This window comes from Emys orbicularis, chromosome 1 (genome assembly GCF_028017835.1).
Source record: "Emys orbicularis isolate rEmyOrb1 chromosome 1, rEmyOrb1.hap1, whole genome shotgun sequence".
Classification (NCBI taxonomy): domain Eukaryota; kingdom Metazoa; phylum Chordata; order Testudines; family Emydidae; genus Emys; species Emys orbicularis.
Genome location: NC_088683.1, coordinates 178,164,108 through 178,188,974, shown reverse-complemented (window position 1 = coordinate 178,188,974; position 24,867 = coordinate 178,164,108). Strand labels below are relative to the sequence as shown.

At 40.5% G+C, this 24,867-nt stretch overlaps 1 protein-coding gene across 1 annotated transcript in view; it reads right to left on the bottom strand.

The window, feature by feature from the left end:
• The window catches only part of CRYBG3 (crystallin beta-gamma domain containing 3), a 140,920-nt gene that overhangs the window by 68,042 nt on the left and 48,011 nt on the right, over positions 1-24,867 (bottom strand). The window contains exons 4-7 of the mRNA XM_065423274.1: positions 9,107-14,318; positions 7,690-7,737; positions 7,234-7,349; positions 6,044-6,191 (exon numbers count right to left, since the gene is read on the bottom strand). Coding sequence (XP_065279346.1) covers positions 6,044-6,191; positions 7,234-7,349; positions 7,690-7,737; positions 9,107-14,318 — 5,524 coding nt within the window. The remainder of the gene's footprint in view (positions 1-6,043; positions 6,192-7,233; positions 7,350-7,689; positions 7,738-9,106; positions 14,319-24,867) is intronic.

Genomic DNA, 24,867 nt, shown 5'->3' with positions numbered 1-24,867 from the left:
GACGCATAGGTTGGAAGTGACTGAGGAGGAGAAGGACCTCGGAGTCCTGGTTGATCGCAGGATGACTATGAGTTGGCAATGTGACGTGGCTGTGAAAAAAGCTAATGCGATCTTGGGATGCGTTAGGCGAGGTATTTCTAGTAGGGACAGGGAGGTGCTGCTTCCGTTATACAAGGCGCTGGTGAGACCTCATTTGGAGTACTGTGTGCAGTTCTGGTCTCCTATGTTTAAAAAGGATGAACTCAAACTGGAACGGGTACAGAGAAGGGCCACTAGGATGATCCGAGGAATGGAAAACCTTTCCTATGAAAGGAGACTCGAGGAGCTCGGTTTGTTTAGCCTAACCAAAAGAAGGCTGAGGGGGGATATGATTGCTCTCTTTAAATATATCAAAGGGATTAATACCAAGGAGGGAGAGGAATTATTTCAGCTCAGTAGTAATGTGGACACGAGAACAAATGGATATAAACTGGCCGTGGGGAAGTTTAGGCTTGAAATTAGACGAAGGTTTCTGACCGTCAGAGGGGTGAAATTTTGGAACAGTCTTCCGAGGGAAACGGTGGGGGCGAAAGACCTCTCTGGCTTCAAGATTAGGCTTGATAAGTTTATGGAGGGAATGGTTTGATGGGATAACGTGATTTTAGTCAATTAGGCATTAACGTGCCATCGCGGGTAAAATGAGGGTCCGGCTGTAGAATCTTGCCTGTATGCTCGGGGTCCAACTGATATTTGGGGTCGGGAAGGAATTTTCCTCCAGGGTAGATTGGCAAAGGCCCTGGAGGTTTTTCGCCTTCCTCCGCAGCATAGGGCAGGGGTCGCAGGCTGGAAGACTCTGTTGTGGGTGGGTCAGCTTTTGTGGCCTGCATCATGCGGGAGGTCAGACTAGATGACCATATTGGTCCCTTCTGACCTTAAAGTCTATGAGTCTACTTAGATTCTCCCCTCCCCCGTAGTTACAAGCCAGACTGGTGAGCTGTGCATGGTTGGAGGGGAAATTTAAAAAACGAATGATGTGCATTGTCCATTAGACACTGGTAAGTGCAGCTATTTTCCCCTTTTCCTGCAAGTATCCGCTGCTTGAATGAACAGTTTATTCTCATCCGGGAAACCACACAATGACAATCAGAAAAACAGGTGGAACATATAATCTTCATAAAACATTGCAGGCATTCCTACATCCTTCACATTAAATAGAAGAGGGTCCCCTATCAGCTTCACTCTAGGGATTCTGAAGTGTCTCTCCTAGGCCAGGGAGCTCATGATTACGCTATTCCCCACCAATGTAAAAGAGGCTGAGGTGCTTCCTGCTGCTGCTCAGTTACAAGCTTCTTGACAGGAGGACTGTTTCCTGGCTAACCAGCACAAGGGTACTTGGCAAGGCACCTCCTTCATCTCACCAGACTTAGTGTTTCCCCCTCTGGCGATGGCAGGCCTGGGGTAAATCAGCCCTTTGATCATCTTTTCAGGGTAGGCCTCAGGATCCATCGAAGGGGGGATCCTCCACCAATTTAAAAGGAAACAGTCTCAAAAATACAAAAACCAAGGGGGATACCTTTCCCTGCCTCCTCGTTGGGGCAGGGTGTCGTCCTGTTGTTTGCCCTGGGGTGTCAGTCCTTCCCTAGCCAACACTCAGGTTTGGCTGTTTCCCCTATGAGGAGGCGGCACAACCTCTCACCCTGGAGCAGCTTGCCCTGCTGCCACTAGCCTGGCAGCAGCTTGTCTGTCTCTCTTCCCCCTTTCTCTTGCCAGAGGAGCAGTTGTAAAAGGTCTCAGGCAGCCCTTAATTGGATTCAGGTGTCCCTAACTGACCTGAGGTAACCCCTTCTCAGCTAGTAGGGAAGAGGGCCTTTAACATTCTAGGTCTAACATATCTGCCTTCCAGGCCACACAAACCTATTGAAGATCTGTAAATCTGTCTGAAAGCAGTTTCTGGTGACTGTCAAACTCTCTAGCACCCTCTTGCAGCCATCCGGCTTGACTTTGTCACAGTACACATAGGCCCCGGGCACCAAAAACCTCTCCAGGATGGATAAGGTAGTGATCCTTTTCTGCAGACAACTGAGGTTCTGAGGAGTAAGCCCAGCACCCAGCATCCCCTTTTGATTTCCAGAGACCTGTGAAAAGAGCTACCCGTGTCCAGGACAAGAATTATATGACTCTGAACCTCTGAGGAGGTCTTACAAGAAACTGGGATCTGACGGTCTGAGATGGCTGGCTGAGTGGGCTGAGCTATGGGAACAGCAGTCAGCCTGTGTCTGTGGAGATTTCGCTGGCCTGACCTGATGTTCACGTATCTGGGTAGAACCCAACCTCAACCTTATTTCAAGTGGGTTTGAGTTTCTCTAACTGCACAATCCATTTCTTTGGGATTTTGTTTGGGTTCTTGCAAATTAAACACACCATACATCCGATTTGCATCCACAATGAGCTGAGCCACAAGCTACCACAAAGTTAACAGAATCTCTGCTTCATGTGGAGACTTTCACCCAAATCAGAACACTGAGCTACTGTCCAGTTGTTTTTCAATACACTAACATCTGTCCTGTAAAAATAAAATATTAAATGCACTATCACAGCTTCCTCCGGCCAGTGCACTACCCTATCCCCAATTATTTAACCAACTTATAAAGATGCTATTTGAAGGCATCCAACAGACACAAAAAACACAGTAAAAAAAAACATTAAAAAAATTAAAAGAAAAACAACTAGCCCAGACACACAGCCAATATCATCAAACTGATCGGACAGAAAGGTAAACCCAATAGTCATCAGGCAAACCACCCCATCAACAAAAAGGATGATAGTCAAACCTTCCAACAGAGCAACAACAACAACATTGCAAACTTTCCCATGCCACACACATATACCAACTCCAAGAGATGTGGCCCCAAAAGGTCAAGGATTGATCAATTAAAATATATAGTGCATAGTAAACTTCCCTTTAAAAAGGAGTTCCATAAGGCACTGATTTAAGCACTTATGCACATCCTGAAAAGGCAGACTTCCCTTAGGCACTGATTCTAGGAAAAATCTTCAGCTAAGGAATTCTTGCACACAGCAAAGTTCTGCATGAACCTAGGGACTGACAGCAGAGCAGCCCTAGCCTATCACAATTGCTAGGCAAAAGGTCATTGCTCAAGTATTTGGGGGACTTGTCTATAAAATGCTAATATTAAAACCTGGTATTGCAGTGTACAACACTCCCAGCTGTGGTCCACAAAAACGAACCATACCATGGGAGACTGGAAAAATGATTTCATGGTTGATCAAAACCTACTTAACTCTTTTAAAAATTTCTAGTGATTGTGACACAATTATTATTAGTGTCCTCACCATCCAAATGTTTTCTCTAACATCCTAGATCAGGGATGGGCAAACTTTTTGGCCCGAGGGCCACATCTGGGTATTGAAATTGTATGGCAGGCCATGAATGCTCATGAAATTGGGGTTGGGGTGTAGGAGGGGGTGAGGGCTCTGGCCAGGGGTGCGGGCTCTGGGATGGGAGCAGAAAAGAGGAGTTCAGGGTGTGGGAGCATGCTCCAGGCTGGGGCGGGGGTTGGGGTGAGGGCTCTGGCTGGAGGTCCGGGCTCTGGGGTGGGGCTGGGGATGAGGGGGTTTTGGGGTACAGGAGGGTGCTCTGGGCTGGGATCGAGGGGTTTGGAGGATGGGAGGGGGATCAGGGCTGGGGTAGGGGGTTGGGGCACAGGAGGGGGTGCAGGCTCCAGGCAGCGCTTACCTCAAGCAGCTCCCAGAAGCAACAGCCAGTCCCCCTCTCCAGCTCCTACGCGGCAGCGCAGCCAGGCGGTTCTGCGAGCTGCCCTGTCCGCAGGCACCACCCCCGCAGCTTCCATTGGCTGCAGTCCCCAGCCAATGGGAGCTGCGGGGGCGGCGTTTGGGGCGGGGGCAGTGTGCGGAGTCGCCTGGCTGCTCCTCTGCATAGGAGCCAGAGGGGGGACATGCTGCTGCTTCCGGGAGCTGCAGCACATGCACATGGAGCAGCCCCTGACCCCGCTCCCCAGTGAGAGCTCAAGGGCTGGATTAAATCATCTGGCAGGCCGGATGTGGCCCGTAGTTTGCCCACCCCTGTTCTGGATACATTCATCCTCCTCTAATCTTAGCCCATAGTTCCTTATTTTATTACTGGTGCTGAATTTCAGTAATTCGTTGCTTCTTTTCCAATATTCATAATTCATATTCTGTCCTGTAATGTTTCTCTTAGCATCAGCTTATTGCACTAGACACATTAAGTTCACTGTTCTCATAAGTCATGTCCTCAGTTGACTTCTTTGAATTTCTCTCTTTCTTTTCAATATCTTTAAGTGGGATTGAAACTTGTTTACCATCAGTGGTTTGATATTATGCCCATGTGTCACTGGTGACACAAATATTATATATTTTGAAATGATTAGTAGACCAGTAGAGATGCAAAAATACCTATTTTAATAAGACACGTTCACATTTTAATACAAGTCACAATTCATTCACAATAAAGGGCTCTCACCATGTGAACTTTTAGAATGCTGTGCTCAACAAAATGAGTGCAGATTCTTTTTAAATCATAAGGTCTGGTAAATATATTGCTCTTTCAATGAACAATAACAGATGCATTATGTTTATTTAAAAAAAAAATCAAGAGCATAAAACTAAAGTGGCTTTTTAATTTCTGGGTGCCAATACAATCATATTTTGTATGTGTTCCACTAACCCTTATGAATCCCCAACTGAGTCTTTGGCTAGTATTGTGATGCTGAGTACGTACGTTACATGGATACAGAAAAAGCACCTATATTACATGTAAGTAATAGTATATAGTTTGGTCTGAAATCCTAAGAAAAGCAGATCTCTTCCCTTTAGCCATATCTAGATTCGATAGTGAATTCTAACTACAGACTTGGGATTGTGCATATTAGAAACTGAAGTATCATGACAGCAAGTTGGTATACACTTGACAAACCACATGGATGATATGCAGTGAAGCTTGATAAATACTAGAATACCCAGTGAACATCATGGTGTTTAGACCCATTACTTCCCCATTTTACTGACAAAGGATACTGTAACAGGGGCAGTTTCTAAAATGCTACATAAGAATATAATGCTCCTCTGAGTAACAACTGTAGACTCACATTGGCAGGTGGATTTTAACTCTAATCAAAATACAAGACATTTCTCTGTAGCAGAGGTGACTAGAGCTGGCATAGAGTAGATTCTACAGGGAGATCCTGGGAACAGCCAAGCTTGGGGAGAAAGTTTAGGCTGAGGTTCATGTTTTGTTTTTGTTATTTGAGTTATGTGGTGTGTTTTTCCAGTCCCATATTTTATTTCCACAAGTGAAATCTGGCTTTTACCTATTCAAAAGGGACTCACTTAACTGAACATCAGAGTCGGTCTTGTTTCTAAACTGTGTCTTATCTAATCATCTTAAGTCTATTACACCCATCAGTATATTATCAGCAAGAGTATTACAGTAACTATGAAAAAAACTATATGGAAAAATGGTAAGGCGTAATTTTTAGAGGATATTTGGTACAGATAATAATTAGCAACCATTAGTGCCCAAAAGGAGAACCAGACAGACTGTTGTGGACAGTCCAATGTTTAACAGAAAAATGTTTGTAACAAAGAATCAGAATTAATTCCTATTACTTAAATTAACTGGGCAATCAAATATCTGTGATAAAGAAGGGGCACCAATGAGTCAGACTGAGGGTTTTTGTGGGGCAAGAGCATATAAACTATCTGCTTATTACATTCAGAGGAAGATGAGTAGACTCAGGCACTTAAGAAGAAAGTGAAGACTACAGTCTTGGGTTGGGAAGAAGAAAGGTGAAGAATTGGACAGAGAGGTAAGGCTCAAAAGGTTCAGAGAAGCAGCCAAAACTCTGAGACTTGTGTCAACAGTCTGAAGGTCCGCTGGCCACTAGTCTGAAGACAACGAGACAGGAAACCTACAGCAGACATGCAGCGTCCATTCTTACAAGGACACTGCTAGTATTGATGTTAACATTTGCATTTTGTGTCCTATTATCAACCAACTCTATACCTTTGTTACGTGTTTGATAGAACCAACTGCAAGGTTCCTTGGATGGCGTTTCATGTCCCGAAGATCCCAAAGACTATTCAGGACCATTTCTCCTTCTTCTAGCACATATTTCTCTCCTTGAAATTTTGGTTTTTCATACAAAATCCAGCTGTAATAATGAAATCATTAAGAGAATTGTAACTATTATGCAGACTAGAACCATGGCAATACAACACTCATGCTAGGCAAGTTCTGTAGAGAGCTCTTTCCAGTAAGCCCGTTATCAGTACCCCTTCATGCACTGTCCCTTTCTATTCATATTCCACTTGTTAGACGTAAGTTGTGCTTCATTTCTATACTAAAAAATAAAATAAAATAGGCATTTCTTCTCTTGTATTATATAGATCGGTTTCCCAAACTAACCAGCATGATTAAAAGCCTTATTTGCAGAAATCTAACCAGTAAGTGAAAAAGCTAAGCAAATTAAACATCCTACTTTCCTAGTTCAGACAAATTAACTAAGCTGGGTCCTGGATTCCATATAATGGTAAAACATGCAACTACCACTATGGCATCCAGTGGTTACTAAACAAGTATAAAACATAAGAAATAACTGGGCCAGTCTCAAACTATATTAATGTTACCATGAAACGGTATTATGGTGTGGAGGAGTTGAATGGTATGATGGACTTACTTCAAGAAGTCTATGCTCTATTGAAGTCTATGCTCTATAAAATAACTGTAGGCACACATGTATGACAGATGCATTCCCAGCCTTAGCTTTCCAAAGCATCTATTATCTCATTGTGCACTAAAGCTTTGCAAATGGATTTAGAAAGATTCATATAGTCTATCCTAAATATTCTTCTGTATCCCACTACTTCTATGCTCCCTTTTTAATGCCATGTTTCAAGCAGCAGTTGAGCATGTATGTCTACAGCTCATTTTGCAACATCACTTGGTTAATGAAATTAAACTGTGAAAACTTAGCTTTGGTTACAAAACAAACTTCCTTCTGCTTTAAGCTAGTTCCCAGCAGAGGGAATACTTACCATATTGCTTTACTTGTAAATGTCACTGTAATTATAAACCAAGAAAAGATGCCCTGCATATCAGGTTTGTCTTATAAATAACAGAGGCAGAGGTACAAGAAAAATACACACATTTATCTTCTGAAAAGATGCCATTTAAATAAGGCATGGATTTCTTACCATCCTCTAATAACTCTAAGCAATGTTCCTATTGGAAAGATCCAGGATGTGGCATCTGGTAGATCATGGTATATTTCTCGTTTACTTTTCTCCCCAGGAATGTCATAAATAATCATCTAAAACAATAGACATTATATGTGAACAAGGGGCACTTCAACACATGGATTAGGTTCCTAATTTTTGCTTTTTATTAAACAGATTCTGATTTTGTATATGCACTACCAGCATTGCACATATTTTCTTCAACTGTAGACTGCTGAAATAAATAATTAGACAAACTAAGTAGGTTTCCCCTAGGCTGGAATTTTTTTGCATCTAATCTCATGATTAGCATGTGCAGCATTACAAGTACTCAAATTTGACATAACATGTTTTCTTTAAAAATTTTGCTACTCCTTAAAATATTAATGGTGATTTAATTCATATTCACCTACACCGTGACAAGTTCATACTTACTTTTCCTGGTCTTGGATTGCATTTGAGGCTTTTCCTGTCAATAAGATTCTGAAATTAAAATGATGTGGAAAATAACTATTAAAACTACAATAGTAGCGCACAAAATTGTTTAAGACCAGTATCCCTTTAAAACATATTACTTTAATTAGTGACAACAGCTGATCCTAGTCTCATTGTTATGCAAATTAGGCCTAGGCAGTTTAATGCAGTGGGTCAAATAAATAATCCTTAAAAACCCCACAAATATTAGATTAGGAGAGCTTGAACGAAAATCAAAACCATGTAGAACTATTTCCTCTCACACACCCCTTCCCCAAACTAGAAAAGAGAGATATTGTACCACACCAGAGCTTATTTCTTCAGGCTATGACACTCTTAATTGTAAGCACGCTCTTCCATTTCCCCAAATCATCACAAAATACTACTTCTCTCCTCTCAACTGACCTTGCTTTAAATAAACCGAAACAGGAGTGCTAATCCGCAGAAAGAGCTTGAATATTTGACTGCAGCTGAGGCTTTGTCTACACTTGTGGCAGAGTGTATGGTACATGTAGCACAGTGAAAAGCAGGTTGTGTGCACACTGTGATATGTAGCTACGCGCAGCAGTGAGAGGCGCTGGCAGTGGGAAGATGCTGAAGCCTTTTCCAGTTGCCTCCCCAACTGCCAGAGCATTTTCCTGCTGTAGGAGCCTTTCGCTGAGGTGGGGAAAGGCTCCATCAGGGAGGAGCCCACTGGACACTACACTTCTAAAACAGCAGTGTAGACATGGGAGGCACTGCTCGGATGTGTAGAGCATACACCCTAATATTCGGATGTGTCCGTACTCTACTCACATAAGCAGTGCTTCCCATCTACACTATTTATACCCATGCTGGGGGTGGGGGTGTGCAATGCCTGTACTCACATGCCACTGTAAGTGTAGACATAGCCTGAGTTGGAGCCTACAGAAGAATTGAAGGATACACCAAACACTGAACCATATTCTCAGAGAGCAAAGGAACAATAAAATCAAAAGTAGAGTAAAAGTAAAAGAACAGTTTTTCATATAAAGACAATTCTGTTCCCCTCCTTGAACTCTCTGTGTGCCTTGTCCCAGTCATCTTCACATTTAAAATGCCATTCAAAGGACAAGCCTGTATGTTGCTATTATTGAGCATATTTTTTATTTACTTGCTGTTTTACTGTTAGAAGCTGCAGGATCTCCTCTACTGTTTATGATCTGGCCCCAGTAACTGGGTGCATTTTATTTATAAAATGCTTCAATGAGAAAACTTAATTGTCTGCAATCATAGGCTTACCTCGTACCCTACAACTGAATGATTTTAGATAAGACAGTTAAGATTTTTATTAAAGGATGGCAATTGCAACTGGGTTCATCATCATTTTAGTTATTACTTACATAACATGACAACTTACCACTGGAAAAGCTCCTGATTCTGGCAAATTGTTGTCTTGAGGTTTATGACCCCTTGGCAATAATCCATCCTGAAGAACACTTCCAAATCTGACTCCCTTCTCACACGAATAATTGCTGGCTGTCTGAAAATACTGGTAATACACACTCCTAGAGAGAGGTTTCGTGGCAGCATCAGCTTTCTGTTGAAACTGAGTAGAATGTGTCGGATTAGGAAAAAGACATGCTTCTTCTGGAAATGGCTCTGATTGCTGTCTAGAGCTAAGCGGTTCTTTTGAATATATGAGTGACTGTTTGGAAAGTGGAGCCTTTTCTTGGTCATTTTCTAGAAGCACCATGTTTGAGCTGCCTGCCCACTGGCTCATAATAGAGTCTTCTTTCTGAACATCCATCGTGTTTTCTTCATAAGATTCCTCCTCATTCTCCTCACTGAACTGGTTACTAAATTTCAAACGCTCAGAAACTGACTGAAGAAGTGACAGGACGGATGAGGAATGGTTGGCATTGTCTTTGGATTTTCCATTAGAATGGTCTCCTGGTGAGACATCAATAGACAGCTGGTCTTCTTGTGGGCTGTCATCTTCATATATAGGAGACAAAGAGAACGGGTAAATTTTAAACCGCTTAGCCTCCACTGTCATAAATGACTCTGAGCTGCAGTTATCTAATGTTTCATTTAATTTGTTGTCCTTTTCATAAGCATCGACAGGCTCATATTTGCTCTTTGCTGTTTCACACATCAAAAGATGTTCAATATTATCCAGAGACAGGTCAGGAGGAGAGATGGAGTGAGCTTGCTTTTTGTCAATTGAAACGAACTGGTTCTCATCTTGAGGGGAGCCATCATACAATACGGTAAATAAAGAATTGCTTTCCCACTGTTCATCTTGTGGAGAAAAGGCTAAGAGATTTGTCAGTTCCTCTGTATCATTATTATTATTCAGACTCTTTTCTCCAAGTGCGTTATCTCTTTGTAAATCTTGATCCATCATCAGTGTTGATTTCAGTGTCTCATCTTTATTGGCAAAATCTGAGTTGAAACAAATTTTCCCTTCAATGTCCTTAACAGTTACAGATGATTCAGACACAATGAACTGTGTGTTTAATCTGTTCTTATCCTGCGGTATCTCATTTGCTTCCTCTGTTTTTCCACTGCCTTCTTCACTGTCAGCTTGTGAATCTTTTGGGTTTGCTTTTTCCTGTACAAACACAGAATCCTCCTCCTTGCAACAAAGTTCTGGCAGACATTTACCTGCACAACTTTTGTCTAAACCTGAAAGACTACTTTCATCTTTGGATTTGCTAGGTATGCAGGTATAGTCTTCATCATGCAGGAAAGATGATGAATTAAAAGTCAAGGTTGGCACTGATGTGTGTTCTGGCACATTTGTATTATTGCACAAATCGTTTAACTGTAATGGTGGCATCCTCTCTTCAATCATAACAGTATCTCCATTTAATACATGTAAAGTCTCCTCAGATTTATTGCTAGCTGTCCAAATGCTAGTTTTATCACCAATTTCTGTCATAACTTTACTATCATAGACAGTTTTAGAGCATTCATCTTTTGCTATTATTGCAAGGTCAGATTCCAGACTTGCTAAATCATCAGAATGTAGAAGTCCATTTCTTTGATGTGAAAGTACATTATTTGGTACCGTTTCTCCTCCTATGGTCATATCTGTGCTGCCTTCTACACTATTTAGAAGTAAAGGAACTGAACAGCCTGATTTTTCACAGTCCCTAGCAACATTCTGGGTCAATTCCTTGCCTATTTGGTTTAAACCCAAGGGTTCTTTGATTATTTCTTGAGTTTTGGCAGCTAATCGAACATCAGTGTTTAGAGTCTCTGAGAATCCAGCCTCATGTTTAAGCACAAAATTTTTAGAAGGGCTCCTACTCTCACTGTTTTCAAGCTGATTAAACATCAGTTTTTGTTTGGCTGAGTTAATAACTTCATCAATTATTTCTTTTGCTTTTAGTGCTATTGAACTATGTAGGTCAGTTTTATGAGTGATGTTAAATGGTATCTTTTCAGCCTGAGTATTTGTAGCAACTGTTTCCTTTCCTTTAACTTCAGAGGAGCTTCCTGCATAGCTCTCATTAAAATGTTTTACTTTTGCTTCCAACTGTATCTTTCCAGTTTTCTGTTCTTTTAGGATATCCAGCTTTATTAAACTGTCCTTGTTGCCACAAGGCTGATAGACCCCAGCTGCTTGTTTTGATCTTATTTCTTCTATGGCCAAGTGTAAAACCGCATCAACGATTTCTTCAGCTTTTTTAAATAGAGCAGTGTCTTGGGATTCAGTGTGCACTTGCTTTCCTGTTTCCATATCTTCCCATGTTTTCTGAGAACAGACGTTGCTTGATTTTGTAAACGAAGCCGTGTGATCATTCATTTTAGCTCGTTTTTTTGTCATTGCAGGAATATGGTCGCAAAGATTTACTTGCTCTGTAGGAGTTTTGTGCACATCCTTAGTATAGTCTACACTAGAACTCACTTCCACAAGTTCCAAAGGACAGGTAGTTGATGTTATGGATTTGGTTAACCAGACATCTTCAAGCTTTTGGGCAGGAGGTACATCTGGAAGTACATAATCAGTCTCATCATTAACTCTAAATCTGGATGAAATTTTGCCCTTTTTAACAACTTCATACTCAACAATAGGGAAATTAATACTGTCCAAGCCATCTGCTGTTTCAAGGGAAGAACGACAAAGCTTGGAGATTTCTTTAGACTTCAGAGTAGGAGACGCAAGCTTGGCAATGCAAACATCCTCTGAGTTAGGAGTAGGATAGTCACTTTCAGCTAAAATGACATCAGATTCTAGGGGAAAAGATTTACGCTTAGCATTGATGTCTTCAGAGCAAGGTGTAATCTGAGTCATACTGACATCTGCATTTTCAAGCACAGGAAAAATAATTGTAGGTGCACTGACATCTCCATTTTCCAAGAAAGAAGCCACCATCTTAGGTGTATCACCTTCAAGAAAAGCACATTTGGATTCACTGACCTTGTCAGACGTAACCGATAATTTGGCAATTTGGACATTTTCGGATTTAGAAGCAGAAGAAGGTATTTTGCACTGGCTGAAGTCTATAGAATTAAGTATGGCAGGTGCCGTCTTAGACTTGTTACCGTTTTCCTGTTTAGCAGAAATCTTCACCAGATTGCTATCTTCAGAATTAGGTGTTGTCACTGAAATAACCTCCAAACCGACACCCTTTTCAAAGACAGAAGAAGAATGATTGGTCAAAGCATCCTTTCCAGACCCCAGGGGAGAATGAGGAACCTCAAAAAAGGTATTCACTTCTGATTTAAGAGCAGGGGAGGAAAGCTTAGAGAAGCAGATTTCTTTAGACTGAGAGGGTGGAGGAGAAATATTGGTCATATTGGCATTCACAGTTTTAGGAACAATCTCCTCTACCCTGTTATCCCTGGTTTCATGGGTTTGAGAAGTATTCTTTGACCTATTATCCTCTGTGAATAAAACTGATGTTTTGGCTACAAAGACCTCACCAGTTTTAAGGGAAGGAGTAGTAAGGTTGGGCACCCTGGCAGGAACTACGTTGTTGGGGAGGGTCATCCCTTCAGATTTAAGAGGCTTGCTATTTTCATGCACATGGTCAGGGGGAGAAATGTTGGTTTTTTTAACATCTTGTAAGTTGGTTGCTTTTTTGGCCATGGTTTCATCTTCAGATCTGTGGATAGGAGGAGGAATATTAGCCAAGCTACCATCTTCAATGTCAAGGACTGGAGGAGAAATCTTGACGATACTGACAGGTGTTATAGCTTTGCTAAGGCTGGCATCTTCAGATTCTACGATAGGAGGTGGCAAATGGGACTTCACACTTCCACATTCAATGGCTGATGGAGATATGCCAGCAACATTTACCTCTGCAGACTTAGATGAAACCTTAGTGGTTTCAACATCTTCAGATTCAAGGGAAGGTACGGAAGTGTTCTCTGTATTGATATCCTTAGATTCACCCTCAAGAGTTACTGAGGCATCATTTTGGACATGTGTTGGTTTCCCTGACTCATTAAACTGTTTAATATCTGGACCGTTTACTATTTCCATGCCAGTATCTTGAACAGTTTTGGCAGATGGCACTGAAGTGGGTAGACTGTCTATTACCATCAATTTATTGACTCCACAAAATTTTATGTCCTTCACAGCCTCCGATAACTTTTCAGTACATCTTTCTTGATTTAAAGGAAAATGAACACTAGCTAGAAAGGTTTGTGCTTCTTGCTCCCTTTCTTCAGCCACCACATATTTTTGTGAATCATCCATCTTTGGACCACTATCTTTATTTGCATTTTCTATACACTTATCTGCCTGATGTTGAAATGCAGTGCTACTAAAGGGGGACATCTGAGCATCCAACTTTAGCTCCAACTGACTACCAATATGACTATTACAGGCATATGCACCCTCTATCAATAGTAGTTCTTTATCAACTGCCCCTCTCTTTGTTTTGGATGAACACACACAATCATTTTGCATTGTCTCCTGACAGTCTTCATGAGATACTTGAACACAAGAATTTATTCCTTTATCTAAGCTAAAAATGGCATTATTGTCTGATTGAAACTGAGCTTCTGTTTCTTCTAACGTTCTCTCCCCCTTTTCAGCCAAGCTGTTATTTCCAGAATTTGTTTTAAGAGAATCCATAATCTGGTAATTGGAACTACTGTTGTCTCTGGCTGACAATACTGAGTCTAGAAAATGAGTTCTATTAACTTCTGGTGTATCAGAAACTGGAGCATGATTTAAGGAAACAAACAAATCTAGTTCTCCAATGTGATTGCTGTTGGAGTTTGTTTCAGTGGATGAGGCAGAGGTGTTTTCAATTGTTCCATGTTCACTGCTATCTAAGATATCCTTAGCAACATCTGTTTTTTTCAGTTCCATTTTAACTGCAGAGAGGTTTGCTTCAACATTTTCCTTGCCATCTTTAGCATCATCCTTTTGATTCTCTTTTGACGGGTGTCCTGTAATTTCTACTCTTACATTAGATGGTGAGTTTGGAAGGATAGCAGTTTGGACTTCTCCATTTCCAGTCACAGTGAAAATATGTTTGCCTTCAGTATTTTCTTCTCTTCTTAGTGCCTCCTCTGCTTGTTTCTTTAGTAGCTGCTTAATCCGTACAGAACCCCGATATGTTGCATAAGTAACTGCTGGTGCATCTGGCTTACATTCAGTTTGCCTGCAACAAAAAACATCATTTTAGTGCAGTAGAATATTGAAACAGTCTTCACTATCATTGATCTACAGTTAGCTTGCTGATTTGGAGAACAAATGATACAATACTACTTTTTTTAAATTGCAGAATAAACCAACTTCTAATGATGCTATAAATACATCAAGAGTTTTCTTTATACTAGGATAATAGAAACATAGTATATGGGTACCCCTACAAACACAAAAGTTTTATTAGACCATCAAAGAGACCTATTAAGGGTACATCTTCAAAATTAAGTCACACCCATCTGAAAATATTTTACCCTACTAACGTTAACAGTAAAATCTAGGGTCACTAAAACTGAAAATGGCTAGAGAAATTTGTTTGCTTTTGAATTTGGACCTGGTAACTCATCCCTGAACAAGAGGGTACAAGACAGAACAACAGAACTGTAAAAGGCAAAAAATGTTTGTGGGGAAAATAAAGTTATTTGATACTTTCTGGAGGGAGTGGAGGTAGGGACCGAGGGAAGGGCAGTGAATGAGAAGAACAGGAATGAGGCAAGTCTGTTTGGGTGCTGGAGGAAATATCTAACTAATGGGCCTTGAAACTTGGGAAATATTTTTGGTGGATTCAGGCACTAATTAGTCTTATATTTAACTTCAAAGAAAAAAATGTTACTTATCTTTTACTACTCTTTCATGATGTAATAAGGGTGACCTCAAAGCTTTCCCTTATCATCCAAACCTTTCAAACAATTCTATTTTTTCACATAAGAAAATAATGGGAATTGCAAATCTTGACTTCCCTGTTTTTACTGGAGGACTTTGGAAAGCTAGGATGGGCAAGTGAGATCACATACAGCTGAACCTGACCTGCAGCTGTCCAGCCTTCAACTGAGGGGAGAGGGGATGTTGAGTCAGAGTGTTTAAAAAGCTCTTTTGTGTTAACTCTATCTAAACCAAAAACAAGTCTCCCCCCTAAAAATTTTTAAACAGTCTGACTCGGTGTCTTCCTTTTTCTTAGCTGAAGGCTGGGAAAGTTGCAGCACACAGTTGCAGGTGAATATGATGTCCCTCTCCCGCTACAGCTCTCCAGTGCACTGGAGAGCCCTCCAGCAAAAACAGGGAAGTGAAGATTTTGATTTCTAATGTAAGACTAACTAGTCTGTAAAAATACAGACAAAAAAACCCAGGCAGTCTTAGCATAGCATAGAGGTATGTCTACACTGCAGCAAAAGCATACCTCCCAGCCCTGGTAGACAGAGGTGTTAGCTCTGCTCAAGCTAATGCGCTAAAGATAGCAGCGTGGACATTGTGGCACAGGTGGTGGCTCGTGGTAGCTACCTGAGCTCAGACCCAGGAGGTTGGGTGGAATTGTAGTCAAGGCAGCTAGCCTGTGTCACGGCATCCACGCTTCTATTTTTAGCGTGTTAGCTCAAGCACAGCTAACGTGTCTGTCTACAGGCTGGGAGGCATGCTCCTACCTCCAGTATAGACATACCCTTGCAATTCACATTTAATCCACCCCCACTGGGAGGATTTTACTATAGTTAAGGGATTTTTATGCAAATAATCCAAGTGAGAAGCAGGGTATTTTTGTTCATTCACTAATAAAATTGGGCAGAAAAATAAAGGCTTTTATTTCTTTCAATGAGGATCAATGAGTGTACACAATCATTCTGTATATATCCCGAACATACAATTAAAAAGGTACAAATTTTTCATTTTAAAAATCAGAGTTCCATTCTGTATGGACTTGAGCAGTATAAACTCTCATTTCCATATTGTTTATGTTGTACCAAGTCCCCAATTGTACGAACATTTAGGCACGTGAGCAGTCCCACTGAACTCAATGGGGCTACTCATCTGGGTAAAGTGACTCAGATGTATATATGTTCATAGGGTAAGGGCCAAAATATGCAGTGAATTTTTATATGTGGTATTAAGATATGAGCATTCTATATAATCAGCAGCCTATAAAATGTGAGGTATTTCCACATAAAATCCAGGTTTGTTTTGCAACACACGAGTTGTGTTGTAATACAAATTATCATCTTCCTATTTATTAACAATGGAATTGTTATATTAAATCAAGCTATTAAATATTAAATTCAAATACACTAAGGAAAAGCGATATATTCAATCCAAACTATAAAAAAATCTTTGGGTATGAAGAAATACTACCACCACCACCATCATCCAGTGTCAATGGGCAACCCAAATAACCAAGATGACAGAGTGTATTTTACCAACTCTTCAGACTTTCATAACTGAAACTATTAGTATTTTCAAAATGTATTTAATCTGCATGAAACTTTAGCTTTCCTCTAGTCAATAAATTTCAGCAATCAGTGTAATAAGGCTGCTCACTAAATCCAAAAATAAGTCGTGCAGTTTTGCAAGTACTATTGTTGAACATTTTATTACACACTACATCCACTTATTGTTACCGAACATTACAAAAACTTACTACAAGCTAGGTGTAGGTCAAGCAGACAACAATAAACCTCTAGGTCATTAGTTCTATTCAAAAATAATATTGTTCAATCTAACAATATATATATATACACACATTTAATACCTAACAAAACAAAATACATAACTCCTGAATGTGGAAAAATACTGTGCAAAACAACATCTTTCAGAAAAGGAAAAAGAGCAAAATGAATGGTAGATTTTATGAGTTTTACCTTCAGAAACATACAGAGCACAATGATTACTATTAAGAGAAGTGCTGAGAATTCAGCTGGGGTACTTATGATAGTAGGAACCACACCCAGGAGTGTTTTGAAAGATCAAGCCTTTAGGCTGAGTCTACATTATACATTTACATTGGTAGAACTACCGGTATGTTGCTCAGAGGTGTGAAAAATCCACACCCCAAGTGATGCAGTTATACTGACCAAACCCTTGGTGTAGAAAATACTGTGTGGATGGGAGCAGCTTTCCCACCGACATAGATACCACCTCGAGGAGGTGGATTAACTACGCCGATGAGACAAGCTCTCCTGTCAGTACAGTAGCACCTTCACTGAAGTACTACAGTAGTGCAGCAGCACTGTTGCAGTGCTGTAAGTGCAGAACTGCCTTAAGTGTGTGAAATTTAAGACCTAACCATAATGTGTCTGTAAAATGTGATATACATTGGAAAGTCAGTGAAATAATTCCATGTGATGGGAGACAAGGGTTTTATGCAGTAATATTGTATGTGTTTACTATTTGGGGCCCTATTTTATGAGTTCTCCCATCCCATTTCCTTTTAGAGTAACTTAAAAGACAAGATTGTGACAAGAACACACACGGGATAGAAGAAAAGCTACTTTTTCAGATTGTTTTGCTCCTATTCTGTTGATCCACGAATACAATAGATTTGCAGGGTAACTGGCTTTTAACATAATTGAGGAGGAATGCGAAGGCAAAAAACAAACCTGAGTTTCTCACCTTTGTATCAGTCCCAAACCAGTGGAGATTATACCACATAAAACATCCATCCTTTTTTATAAGAAGAGAGTTTTGTTAAACTTAGCAACCATTAACCTACTTTACACTCCTCCTTCTGCAGTTAAATGTAGTGTTATTAGCAGTAGTATTTTACTCATATCACTACCTTTTCCTCCCTCAAATCTGCATTTAACAGTGCAAAAAGTCTAGTCTGAAGATTGCTCTTCATTGCAATGAAATCATCAACAATTTCAAACACATGGAAAAATCAAATGGTACCTTAACTTGAGACTCTTACCAGCCCACTATCTTCACTTACTGTAGCTGTAGCTCTCGTACGGTTTTCTCAACTATAAAGCCTTGTTTTAATAGTAACTAATAACCTTGCTCCATATCACTATTTTTTCCTCTTGCCTTCCCCTTTCCCACTCACTTCTATCTGGCCAAGAGGACCAAAACCCCTCTAGGTATAATTGCCTCTGTGAATCAGCCAGCTGGGGTGCTGGAGGAATAATGTGGCCTATGTCCGCTGTCCCTCACATATGCACTGACTAAGCTCATGAATTCCACTTTCTTTGGCTTAAGGCCTGGAAACTTGAGTCTTTTCCAAAACTGAGGCCTCCCACTGAGTGCAAAATTAACCTCAGACTATAGGACAGTATGCTTTGATTTTCTAGTGTTTTGCAAAACATTGCTTCCAGAAAGTAGTGGTTAATAAAATGGGACCTTTAATACATGGGGTATCTAGTTGTGAAAATAAAAACAGCAATAATGCTGATGAGGATTATGCACTCTAGTAATTCTCTTGCTATTGCTAATCATCATATCCTCCCATTTAATGATAGATAACCCCAAAATTAATCTTCAGCAGCAGATTAGAATTAACTGAAATTCATGCTGAGTGTTTCTCATGGGAAAGGAAGCTCAATAATGCATGGCTGGTTATCATTAAACTCTTGACTTGTTCTATGATTTCTGTCATGTCTAGGTTGGAAGCTATAGTCACAATTTAAATTAATATTATGAGTGAACCTACCTCAAATGCACTCAGACATCTATACTCTAGACCAGGAAAAGCAAACAGGAATATTCCCACCATCCCTTCCCCCAAGTCCCCTCATTTTCCCAGTCACTTTTCTCTCTTCACTGTCCTTTTCCATTTGTCTTTTCCCCTTTAATGTTGTCTGTTTCTAGCTCCCAAGTGCCTTCTAATTACTCCACTCACTGCACTCTACAAAACCATTTTGATAGAACACCTGCAATCAGGAGCACTTTTACAATCTAATGACATTTAGTGAGAGTCAGTTCCACTGGTCAATACTTAGGGAGGAAGCTGTGGGAAGTGGGAGAAATTATTTTAAATTTGTATAATAAAGGAAGAGTACTACAATACAGCAGGAAGTAGTACAGCTACTTCCTGAGTAAGGCCTTGGCTACAAGAGAAAGTTGCACTGCTTTAACTGCAATCTGTTTTTACAATGATTTAGTTAAATCAGTGCAAACCGCAGTGCCATCATTTATTTGGTTTAGCTTAAATTTACTGCTAATTAACTTAATCTAAAATGAAAAGTCTGGTTTAAACTGAAATAAGAGTGTCCACACAGGGATTTGCAGCACTTTAACTAATCTGATTTAAAAATCACATCTTTAGTTAAAATAGTGCAACTTTCAAATGTAGACAAAGTAAATCAAAACCAACATGGTGTGTAAGTCAGACATCACACATCAAACAGCAAACTAATTTTCAAAACATGCTCTTTTAACAAGAGAAAAATGTATGCAAAACAGAATTGCACAGCAGTCCTCTGATGTTTTTACTGTACTCAACAATATGGTGTGGGGTAGGGCAAAGGTACTGTATTTTAAAGAAGTAGGCTAAAAGTAAAATATAATCAGTGTTTTAATGTTTACACAAATTTACCACCGCCAAACACACAAAAAAGTCTTCCATTCAAAGCAAAAATTAATTTCCAGTAAAAACCCATATTATACAGAGATATATAGCTGCTGCCATCTCCAGAATCAAATAGATCATGGAAGAGATTTAAAAACAAACAAACAAAAAAACCCCACACTTTCCTTGCTAACCTGGTCAAAGCCAAGTAAAATAAAATAAAAATGTATTCAGTTATCTAGAATAAAATGCATTTTGACTTGGTTTAGTTAGATAGCACTTCAGGAGAAGGTTATATAGTAAGATTGACCCTAATACTCCCTGCAAGTTTGATTTCACCATCACCAACTGGGCTTAAGAACCTACTCAACTATAGGGAGTAGGAAGCTTTCATGAGTAAGTGCCATCAAGTTCTGCAGTATGTAAGCTTCCATTAAAAGCCGCCATCAGTTGTGAAGAAAATATGAATGAAAATATGAACTTCCAAATATGAATGAAGCATACATCCACACTAGCGCTAGATCACTAAAAATGGAATTGAAGCGTGAGCAGTGGGGGGAGGGGCCAGCTTCCCCGAGTAAGGTCCTGTAAGGCCTGGTCTACACTAACCCCCAAATTCGAACTAAGGTACGCAACTTCAGCTACGTGAATAACGTAGCTGAAGTCGACATACCTTAGTTCGAACTTACCGCGGTTCAGACGCGGTCCACACGCGGCAGGCAGGCTCCCCGTCGACTCCGCGGTACTCCTCTCGCCGAGCTGGAGTACCGCAGTCGACGGCGAGCGCTTCCGGGATCGATATATCGCGTCCAGACCAGACGCGATAAATCGAACCCGGAAGTTCGATTGCCAGCTGTCGAACTACCGCGGTAGTGTAGACCTGGCCTAAGAGACCATAGGTACACATTCAGGGCACGCAGCATGCGCCACTGTAGCTACATTTCTATTTTTATCATGCTATCTCAGAGCTAGCATGGGTATGTCTTCTGGAGCTGGAATTTTCATCTTCCAACTTTAGTCTGCAGACAGATGGCTCCAGCATCTCAGCTACCGGTGCTCAGAGTTTGCACACACTGCTGCAGTGTCAAAAGTAACCTGTTTTTTTCAGTTTTCACCTTTGCTTTTTATAATCCTGTGGGCATCAGGCAAACAGACAAAAATCAAGTAAAATTCACTCTGCTTCTTGGAAAGATAAGGGATGACAATGGTGCAGGAAGACCTAGAAAATCAGAAGCTAAACCTACCAAAGACACTCACCTTGCAGTACCTAGAAAGCAGGAGGTTGGGTACAGGAGTGGATATGTATCATGTCAGCACAGCACTCAGGAGGCTGGGGAAGGGGAAAGGTAGCAGAGAGAGAAAGAGAAAGAAAGGATGGCTTCTCACATGCTGCTCCTAGACAAGAGCCTACTTCCCACTATCCTGTTTTTGGTATTGTCTGTGGCCTGTATCTTTATTCCACTGGATAGTAGATGTCTGGTTACATTTCCAAGATTCACGTGTTAGAGGGCAGGGGTGAGTGGGCAGGAGAGATTGAGAGCTAAATTAGAAAACAGAAGTAGAGGAGAATATACATAGAGATTTTTGGAGGAAGAAATGGGGATAGTAGGGACAGGGGAGGAGGCAGAGAACACATTGCTGGGAAAGCGAAAGAGGTAATGGTAGGGTGAGGAATGCGGGAGGAATAGAAGGAAAAATAGGAACTACTGAAGAAAATGCAGGAAAAGATACACATGATCTACTATAGAAGAGAAAAAGTGAAATGGAGCCAGGAAGGGAGTAGACCTGTTATTCCCATTATCTTTTTAGACTAGGTCTTTGGGGCAGGGATTGGAATCCATCATATTTGCACAGCACCTGGCACAATGGAGCCCAACCTGCTTGCACCCTTAAGGAGCCACCACAATACAAGTGGTAAATAATTAAAAAATAAAGAATAGCAGCTGCAGCAAGAGAGTGGTGTAGTAAGTAGGCCTGTTAAACAGTATTTGGGGAATATTCAATATTTGATACATTTGTTTGAGGGCTAGTCATAAACTATGAGGCGAATATATTATTCAGCAAATAATATATTCAGCAGATACGCTTCAAGGGCTCACTGAATAGCAGGGAAAGCAAGTTAAATTCTAAAAAAAGGTAAAAGGTGTAAAGTGCATTAAATAGATTGTATGCTTTTCAGGGCATGGGCTGTATCTTCTGTCTTGAAAGAGCCTTGCATTTTTTGTGCTCTACAATAATAAACCATCTGAGTAAAAGTTGGCTGACTGTGTTACAATTAAATACAACTCAGGCTAAAGAGTATACAACTGTTATTTGTTTAAATTGCAGAGGGTAGAGCCTTGTGATGGTGGTAATACAGGTTCTAGACTGGCAGTTGCCTCAGCCTCACTCTAGTAGGTTTCAAGAATTTTTTTTGAGCCCTGATTACCACAGTCTCAGTCTCTACAGCATAGGGACATTTGCACAGATGCCACATCCTCAGCATTTGTAGTTAGAAGACTGCCTGTCAAAACTACAGATAAATGACAACAAGAGTAATATCCCAGAAGTGATTAAATATGGAAGCAATTCTTGTAAGCAAGTATCAAAATGTTATTAAGAAAGATCCCAATTTCCCAAGTGGAATTGAAACATTACACACTAGGTGAATATACTTAATGCAATAGTTTAAAAAAAAAAAAAGTACGTTAAGTCCCCCCTTTCATTCTTAAAGCACTAGGTGTTATTTCCCCCTCACATTGCCAACAAAAATAAAGTTGCAAGAGAACTGCTACAGATACCCCAATCAGCATATCCTAATCAAAATTTCAGATAAATGTGCAGAGGGCTACAAGAAAAATGTTGGAAATCCTAGGGTCAAGATCAAAAACAGGGTCCTTCTCTGTGGGTGATTTCACATGCTAGATATTAACCAGAAGCTAGTTATTTAAAATGATACACTGCATTTGTTTCACACATATACACCTCCCTCCCCATATATTGTACATGCACGCGCACACACCCCGCTGTCAATCACAGATGTTACCCAGATAGCACAATCTGTCCCATTACAAGGGACATAATACGGACTTTGTAATACAGAATGTAGACAACATCCACTACAGTAGAACCTCAGAGGCCTGGTCTACACTGGGGGGGAGGGGTCGATGTAAGATACGCAACTTCAGCTACGGGAATAGCGTAGCTGAAGTCGACGTATCTTATTTCGACTTACCTCCCGTCCTCACGGCGCGGGATCGACGGCCGGGGCTCCCCCATCGACTCCGCTACCGCCGCTCGCCCTGGTGGAGTTCCGGAGTCGATGGGAGCGCATTCAGGGATCTATATATCGCGTCTAGACGAGACGCGATATATCGATCCCCGATAGATCGATCGCTATCCGGCGGGTAGTCTGGACGTACCCAGAGTTACGAATACCTCGGGAATGGAGATTGTTCATAACTCTGAACAAAATGTTATGGTTGTTCTTTCAAAAGTTTACAACTGAACATTGACTTAATACTGCTTGAAACTTTACTATGCGGAAGAAAAATGCTGCTTTCCCTTTGTTTTGTAGTAGTTTACGTTTAACGCAGTACGGTACTGTATTTGCTTTTTTTTTTTTGGTCTCTGCTGCTGCCTGATTGTGTACTTCCGGTTCCATATGAAGTATGTGGTTGACTGGTCGGTTTGCAATACTGGTGTTTGTAACTCTGTGGTTCTACTTTACTTTATTTTCTAGCTGCTAAATGCAGAGAAGAAACATACTGCACTTTCTGTACCTTTGGAAATGTAACAGGATTGTCAAGGATGTACCAAATTTAGGCTAAATACCTATTTTTATATAAACCTTTAAAGATTACAAAACAATTCTCAAGAATAAAGGGAAACAAAAAGTACAGAAGTTATTATAGGAAATAACCAAGGTAGATGACTATGGAAAATTTTTAAAATCTAGGATCCTTATTTGCAAAAAAAGAAAGAACATATGTACAGAAAAAATATTAAAATTAATATGCTACATAAAAAGGCCACACAAAATCCTGATAGTTATTGCCTAAATAAGGCGATGGAAGGAAATAAATTCATTCCTCCCTTCTTCCACCCCCATGAAATGCTGAATGTGTTTCAGGACTATCTGATCCCTCTAGCCCTTACCCTACTGTTCTAATACTTGGGGGAAATGTCCCCTCCTACGTTGGTGGCATATGTTTGAACTCACCAATTAGGCACATGTTCGAACCCATTGATTAGGCAGAACTGGTTAAACAGGTCTGCCTTAAGCAAAGGAATGTGAATTTACCCCAATTTACATATAAGTTTTAAACAGGATCCACAGACAGCGAGGGGGAAGAAGACAGGAGGCAAGGAAAATCTGCATTTCAGCAAACAGAGGTGAGAAGAAACAGTGTGCAGCCTGTTTCTCCACCAGACTCCTTGTCTCTGTCCTCACAGCAGGCATTAACTTTATCTAAGGGGTAACGCACAGGAAAATACATTTCAAAGGGTGACTGAACTATAAAAGTGAGGGACAAAAACACCCCATGTTCTCTCTCCCTATCCATCTCTCTCTCTTCACCTAAGAAAACAAAACAAACAAACTTTAGACTTTAAACAGGATCCACAGACAGCGAGGGGGAAGAAGACAGGAGGCAAGGAAAATCTGCATTTCAGCAAACAGAGGTGAGAAGAAACAGTGTGCAGCCTGTTTCTCCACCAGACTCCTTGTCTCTGTCCTCACAGCAGGCATTAACTTTATCTAAGGGGTAACGCACAGGAAAATACATTTCAAAGGGTGACTGAACTATAAAAGTGAGGGACAAAAACACCCCATGTTCTCTCTCCCTATCCATCTCTCTCTCTTCACCTAAGAAAACAAAACAAACAAACTTTAGACTTTGGGAGCAGATCCTGACCTGAGGATTTAGTCAGCAATGTTACTGTGAACCTGTGGTAAGCACTTCACCTTGACCAAGTTTAGTTTGTTAAGTTCAGAAAGTGTTTTATCTTTATTTCTCTTGTAACTATTTGACTTTAACTACAAAGAGAGAGATTTTAAGTGTGTACAAGTATAAGGCATTAAATAAACTTGTTTTATTCTTTAATTACAACTAATCTAGTGTTGTGAAATGTTTGGGTAATTCCATTTAAGGTAGAAGACTTGTATTTTGATTCCTTTAGAGGAACATCTTACCAAATATATCTGGACTATCCAGGAGTGGGCTAGACAGTGCAGAACACATGTTTTTGTGAGAAA